This window comes from Mus caroli, unplaced genomic scaffold (genome assembly GCF_978045245.1).
Source record: "Mus caroli unplaced genomic scaffold, Mus_caroli_1 scaffold_19, whole genome shotgun sequence".
In the NCBI taxonomy this organism is placed as follows: Eukaryota; Metazoa; Chordata; class Mammalia; order Rodentia; family Muridae; genus Mus; species Mus caroli.
Genome location: NW_028227274.1, coordinates 29,011,092 through 29,018,073, shown reverse-complemented (window position 1 = coordinate 29,018,073; position 6,982 = coordinate 29,011,092). Strand labels below are relative to the sequence as shown.

Sequence of the window (6,982 nt, the reverse complement as noted above, 5' to 3'; positions counted from 1 at the left end):
CCTTTGATCGTGTTTATACTGATTTACTGTTATTCACTGGTAAAAGCTCTTTATAGAGTAATGCTTCATTGTCTAAATTATTCTAAAATATCATTTTCCCGGTTTGTTATTTATCTCTTCATGTTGGTTACAACTGTTTTTAATTTTTCAAGTGTAAAATTTATAGTTAAATTAATTATATCTTTCCCAATTCCTTAAATGGATTTTAGATCTGCCCTTAGATTAGAAAGTCTTCCAATTCACTACATAAAAATAACCAAATATTCTCTTCCAATTTTTTTTAAAGAAGGAAGAATATAGCGCATTATAACTGTGCTTTGAGAGTGATGATTTCTATGGTTTTGGTTCCTCTTTATCTAGCTCCTGAGGTATAATTCATTTTCTCTCCACTTTCAAGGAAGTGAAGTTATGACATGCAACATTTCTGTATTAAAACTCCCTCTCCTTTCTTCTCCTTATACTCCTTAAAACACACCATCAAACATACAGAAGCTTCTGGGCTGAAGAGCCAAGTTCCGGAAAAGAAATTCTTTTATTGCCATGTCTAGTAGTGTTTTGATATAAGCACACAAGGAATACTAGATTAAGAGACTCCCCACATTTTGCCAAGGCACATCATAACCTAATCCAAGAAATCTCAAGATGCCCAAAATGTTGGTTATCCCTTTAAACGAAGGTCCATGGCTTTTGAAGGGAATACGTCAGCATTCTCTTCTGAACGTCTTTAGATTCTAGCGTTCAGTTGGGAAGAAGGCTCAGGGAGAAGCCATGCAAAACTCGGTCAGATCTAACGAGAGCCACCCAGCCTCAAGACCTCAAGAAACTAATAAAAACAGGTAGTGGGGGGAATCAACAAAAGTCATCATGGGGTGGGGGTGTTCAGGGACAACGCTGTGATCTCAGTTACCCAAGTTGATACATCAGAAAAAAGAAAACTGTATATAGTTGCCTTAGAAAAGTTAAACAGTTGATTCCTATGTGGTTGAGGGCAGTATGTATTCACACACGAGGATGTTTTTGATTTGAACATTGCTAATGTCTGCTGTGGTGGTCCACACAGCCAGAGACAATGCTAGGCTGAAGGCTACTCTCGCCCTCACACAGGGTTACCTTGAAAAGGGTGAGCACCTGGGTGAGGGGAGTCAGCATGTTGCAACAGACCGCGGTCACTCGTGGCTCCTGCACAGCTCAGAGCATCTCTGTTAGCAGGGGACACACCTTGCATCTCCTGGGACCAGGCCCAACAAGCATCCTTCCCCTTCCATCCTAAGCCGCATCTCCCTAGCAACCGATTTAGGGAAGACGCGCCAAAGGCAGAGTCACGTGCTCCTAGGACTTCCGGGTTCTAGCCGTGACTTCCGGTTGTCAGTCTCGGGACGCGCAGCGGCTGCGGCGGGGACGCGGTGGAGGCTTGGGCTTCGTGGGCCGGCCTCTCTCGTCCTCGTCCGCCTGTCCGAGATGCATCCGCGGCGCCCCGAGGGCTTCGACGGCCTGGGCTACCGGGGAGGCGTTCGGGATGATCCGGCTTTCGGCGGCCCTTTCCATGCGCGCTCCTTCGGTTCAGGGACGGAACTGGGCCACTGGGTGACGACGCCCCCGGACATCCCGGGCAGCCGCAACCTGCACTGGGGCGAGAAGAGCCCTTCGTACGGCGTGCCGTCCGCGCCCCCGACGCTCGAGGGTTCCGCGGAGGAGCCCTTTCCCGGCGGCGGCGAGGGCCCGCGGCCGGGACCGAGCAGCGGTGAGGGGTGCGGGGCCCGGCCGGGCGGGTGGGCCGGCGGACTCCGGAAGCGCGCGCAAGGCCCGCCTTGGTCCTTGCACACGCTACCACACCCTCTGCCCTCCTTTCGTCCTCTGCCCTGAAAGGAGCCTCCTCGCAACGCGATTTGTGCTCGCTCCGGTGTCACCGCACTAGGTGACATCTGCGCAGCCTAGGATGCATGGCTAGGAGAGTTTCAGGGTCCAGGAACGTTACCACTGATGGCCTGAATCAGGAAAGGAAGAAATTAGATTATTTACTGTTGTCAGAATTACTCTGGCAGGTGGATTTTCTTGATTTAGTTAGTTGACTCATAGCAGTGTTTTTTTTTTTTCTTGGAAAGAAGCTTTTTAAGTCTAGGCAGATTGGGGTTAAAGCTTGGCTCTACCAATCATAAGTTTATCCATTTTTTTCCCACCCGATTCCTCGGTTTTCATCTCTTGTCGAATGACTGATTATTTTTAGAGAGCTAAACAAAATGAACAACAATAATGTAAACATGCACAGTAGGATAATTAATCTTTCCCTTCACTTACCCTTTTCACCACAGGAGTTCTGATTTTAGATCCCAAATTCATACCTGTGTGAAGTTTCCCTTCTGACCTAAAACCTCCACTTAAGAGTTAGAAACACTAATATAACTTTGTAAGCAGTTAACTCGCCATGGAGTGTCAAAGAGCTTCAGTTGCAATACTGCATGAACTACCGCATGTTTAAAATCTGTTTTCTTAAAATGTAAACGCCTGTCTATTTTCTGGGAATTACAAATTGTATCATTAAGTATTAAACACTCTATACATCATCGTGGTACTCATTCCTGTTTTTACTTGGAAGTTCGGATGATCCTGTATTAGGATCTTCCAGTTCAGGAAGAGGTAAAGACGGGTCAGTGTGTCATCTCGTGTCACTAATCTAAGTGACTCAACTAAGCTTTTGTCTGTTATCTTGTTTGATTCATAGTCTCCTTCTGGCCCCAGAATAATGCTGGAAACTCCTTTTTGAATGAAGCTATAAATGAAATGATTTAAAACATAGGCATAATTGCTATAAAGTTACCATCTTAGGCAGTAAAGTTTTTATCTTTTCTTAAATTACATCTTGGTGGTTCAAATGAGGGGAAACTTGCTAACACAGCCAGTTCATTTTGAAGCTGTTAGCAAGTGAGTGACTATAAGCTTGCCAACAAGGAGAGCCTCACATAGTTAACAGCATTAAGCCTTCCTAAAATGTCATATTTCCTTTAGTATTTGTATGTATAAACACACAAAAGAAAGTGCTTCAACATGACAAAAGCTTTCCTTTTAGCGTGTATATCTTTTAAGGTGAAGCTCGTAGCTTTCCCCAGGAGCATGCTTACATGGCCTGTTCTTAGAGTATTCTCATCAAAAAGGACCATTGCTTCATTTGAAAGGACAGGGAAGAGAGAGTGGCCTCTTGAGAATATTGATATTTAGTGTCTACTCCACTGGCTAGGTTACCATTAGGATTTTGGATTCCTTATTCAGGATAGAGATTTCTATTTTGACACGTACATAGGAGGTTTCAGCTGTTAGCTTTCTAGCAGTGCTGTAGAAGGGAACACAGAATGTACCTGGGGTCCTACCACACTGTATTAAACAGCTATTCTTAACTATTTAAAACCTAAGGTCACAGGGAGACGCTGTGCTTAACCTTATAGTTACTCTCAAGTTAACTATTTTGAGATGTTCTACATGCAACTAGAGTTCTTTAGTAGTAGTAGATGACTAATTGTACAGCATAGGTAGTCAGTTCTTTAGTGAATCAGTATGACCATCCATAGAAAATTTTAGAGTGATTGTAATCAGAAATTAAAACTGGCAATGCTTAGGTTCTATCTGAATACTAATTTGACGTAGTCCACACATGGTTTTAACACTTTTTAAGATAGTTGTCTTTGATAATAATTAAACTTTCAAAGACTTTTTGTGTGTGTTTATGTGTGTGTGTGTGTGTGTGTGTGCGTAAATAGTCACAACTTAGAAGTATCCCGGATAGCCAGCCCTTGTGACAACAGTCCATTGGAATGAAAGAACAGTGGCTCCTTTAAGAGGTCCATACCTTGGAACTTGCCATGTGCTCAAGCAGAGTCATTCACTATTTAAACTGACTCCCTGTTCCACATCAGAATTTGAAGTTTAAATGAACAGCATGTTACTCTAAAATCTTGGTTATCACAGTGAATATAATATTGGTTATGAGTAATCTTATTCCTTTTATTTTAGAACAGTTGAATAGATTTGCTGGATTTGGTATTGGACTTGCAAGGTAATCTTATGATTTTTTAAATTTATTTTGAGTTTTTCCCTTAAATATAATATTAAATGATTAACATTTCTTCCTTTAGGTTTTATTAACAGATTATATACTTACCTTGTAAAAATTCATTAGAATCTATAACTTGATTTTAAATAGAGAGAGAAACCAGTCATTCCATGCATAAACGCAAAGTGATTTTGTAATGAATATAATTACTTTCATGAGTCTATCAGACTAGAGTAGAATGTATCTTCCTTCTCAGAGTGATAGCATGATTAACAGTTTCCTTAAACCTGGCAGTGGTATCCAGGAGTCTTGCAGCATAGAGGCAGGATTTTTGTTCTTAGTTAGCAGTTATTAGTCAATCGCCTTTTTGGGTTTTGTTACTGTTTATAGTGGTCATTATAGCTAAGAACATTCATCAGTCTTATTTATGGTATTATGAATACAAATTTCATAAATATTGGACTTGTGCATTGTTTATCCTTCATATCAGAATGGCCTTCATCATTTTAAATATTTTAACCAACAAAATGGCCTTATTTGCATATTAAAACCTGAGTGATATTAGTGTCAGCATAGATACAAATCTATATTTCTCATTCTGCTAATCTTTTTAGCCTAATTCTTTTTTTTCGTTTGTTTTTGATTTTTTCGAGACAGGGTTTCTCTGTGTAGCCCTGGCTGTCCTGGAACTCACTTTGTAGACCAGGCTGGCCTTGAACTCAGAAATTCGCCTGCCTCTGTCTCCCAAGGGCTGGATTAAAGGCATGTGTCACCACCGCCCGGCTTTAGCCTAATTCTTTATGCTTAAAGCTTTATACCATTTTATATAATGTGTGTGTATATGTATATATATGAACACATCATAGCTGTAATAATTTTGTAGTGGACATATTCAAAAGAAATATTTGATGCATAAAGTAGTATTTAACATGGTCATTAAAAATCCTATGTCTTAAGTACCAAGTACATCAAAATAAAAATTTCTAAAATGAGGATCTTGAAAAGCCAATGACTCTTCATATGAGAATTTTGTTCATAGGACATTTTTAAAAAGGCAAGTTACATGATGTAGCATTTCTCATGTCAAAACCATAGTATTTTCATCTTTGTACTATAGATAATATTACATATTTACAAACTTGTGATCAAGATTTCATTTATATTAAATTTATTGTTGGTATTATTTCCAGATATATAGGAATTAAATCCTCTCAATTGTGAAAATGTAAGAATAACCTCAGATATATGTATGTTATCTGTATATGGACAGATATATAAACATACACATATATAAATTATTTCTGTATAGTCTCTTTACAGAAAATGTGCTGGCCCATCCTTGCATTGTTTTACGCCGCCAATGTCAGGTAAATATAATTTCTTGGATTTCTGAGATAAGCGGAATTCTAATTAGAAGCACATTACTCTGATAAAATGACATGAAATTGTATATCCATTATCCTATGTGAAGTATTCCAAAATGTATAAAATATCAGTTCTCAAACTCTGTAGCCTTAACACCTCTTCAGTTTAAATTTTTCTGTCCCAGTTACTTTCCCTTGTCCTTTCTCCCACTTTCTATTGGTCGATTTCTTATTCCCAAATAGTGCACTTCCTGCTTTCATGTCCTTTATTTTCTTCTTATTTCTTTGATTTACCAAAAAATCTATATTCTGTAGATGAGAAAATATGTAATATTTGTCTGATTCTGGCTTATTTTGATGACTCAGATCTCTTAGTTCTTTCCAATGCTATTTTTTTGGTGTGTGTGTGTGTGTGTGTGTGTATACACCAGCTGCACGGAATGCGTTCCTTCTCACAGTCACCAGCACTTGTTGTGCTTGTTTCCTTGATTATAGCAGCTCTAATAGGGGTGAGATGGAACCTCAGTGTGGCTTTGATTTACATTTCTCTTGTATATAGTGAATCTTTTTTCTTGATTTTTTTTTTTTCCTCTTGCCGTTTGTATTTTTTTCTTTAGATTATTTCTTTGGATTATTGGTGGTTTTGGTGTTTAATCTTTTTAGTTCTGTGTGTGTTGTGGATAGTCGGGTTTCTTGTCAGATGTCTCCCATTGTGTAAGCGTTGTCTACTTTGCTGAACAGAAGCTTTTTAATTTATGCTGTCCTAGTTGCCAATTCATATTTCTATTCCTGACTTATCAGAGGCCTTTTCAGAAAGCCCTTGCCTATTTCAAGATTCTAAAGTGTGACCTATGTGTTCCTTGGCCAGAGTCAATGTTTTAAATCTTATTAAGGTGTTTCTGATTTGAACTTGGAGAAGAAAGGTTGATTCTTTTTTCTTTCTATTTTCTTTTCTATTTTTCTATGTTTATGAGTGTTCTCTCTGTATGTACACCTGCACACCAGAAGAGGGCATCAGATCCCTTTATGTTGTGAGCCACCATGTGGCTGCTGGGAATTGAACTCAGGACCTCTGGAAGGCCAGCCAGTGCTTGTAACTGCTGATGCATCTCTCCAGCCCCCCTCCCTTTTCCTTTTTCCTTTTTTTTTTTTTAAAACAACAAAACAAAGAAAGCTCACTTTGTTAATTTCCTAGTACCTGTTTGGTCTGAGTATGTAGGTGAATGGTTGTAAATACATCATGTAAGACTTTTACCTCCTGACAACCATCTTCCTTTTTTTTTTTTTTTTTTTGTTTTTTGATTTTTGTTTTTTTGAGACAGGGTTTCTCTGTATAACCCTGGCTGTCCTGGAACTCACTCTGTAGACCAGGCTGGCCTTGAACTCAGAAATCCACCTGCCTCTGCCTCCCGAGTGGTGAGATTAAAGGCGTGCGCCACCACGCCTGGCTGACAACCATCTTCCTTATGTAACAAAAAATGTTAACCAGAAAGGTGATATGTACCTCTAGATTAGGATTACTTACTTACCCTTTGTACTTCTTCTTCACCGAGGGTGCTCGTAAACAGAGATTGTT

General features: G+C 39.6%; 1 protein-coding gene across 2 annotated transcripts in view; it reads left to right on the top strand.

The window, feature by feature from the left end:
• Window positions 1-743: 743 nt before the first annotated feature.
• Slc25a46 (solute carrier family 25 member 46) overlaps window positions 744-6,982 on the top strand; it is a 28,652-nt gene continuing 22,413 nt past the window's right edge. Inside the window, exons 1-3 of one of the 2 annotated variants that reach the window (XM_029471908.2) lie at window positions 744-836; window positions 4,003-4,045; window positions 5,352-5,409. Coding sequence is in view for 1 of the 2 variants with exons in the window: in XM_021150989.3 (XP_021006648.1) it covers window positions 1,459-1,741; window positions 4,003-4,045; window positions 5,352-5,409 (384 nt within the window). In the remaining variant the exon portion in view is untranslated. Of the gene's footprint in view, window positions 837-1,376; window positions 1,742-4,002; window positions 4,046-5,351; window positions 5,410-6,982 lie in introns of those variants that run through there. The other variant, XM_021150989.3, reaches the window with a different exon arrangement.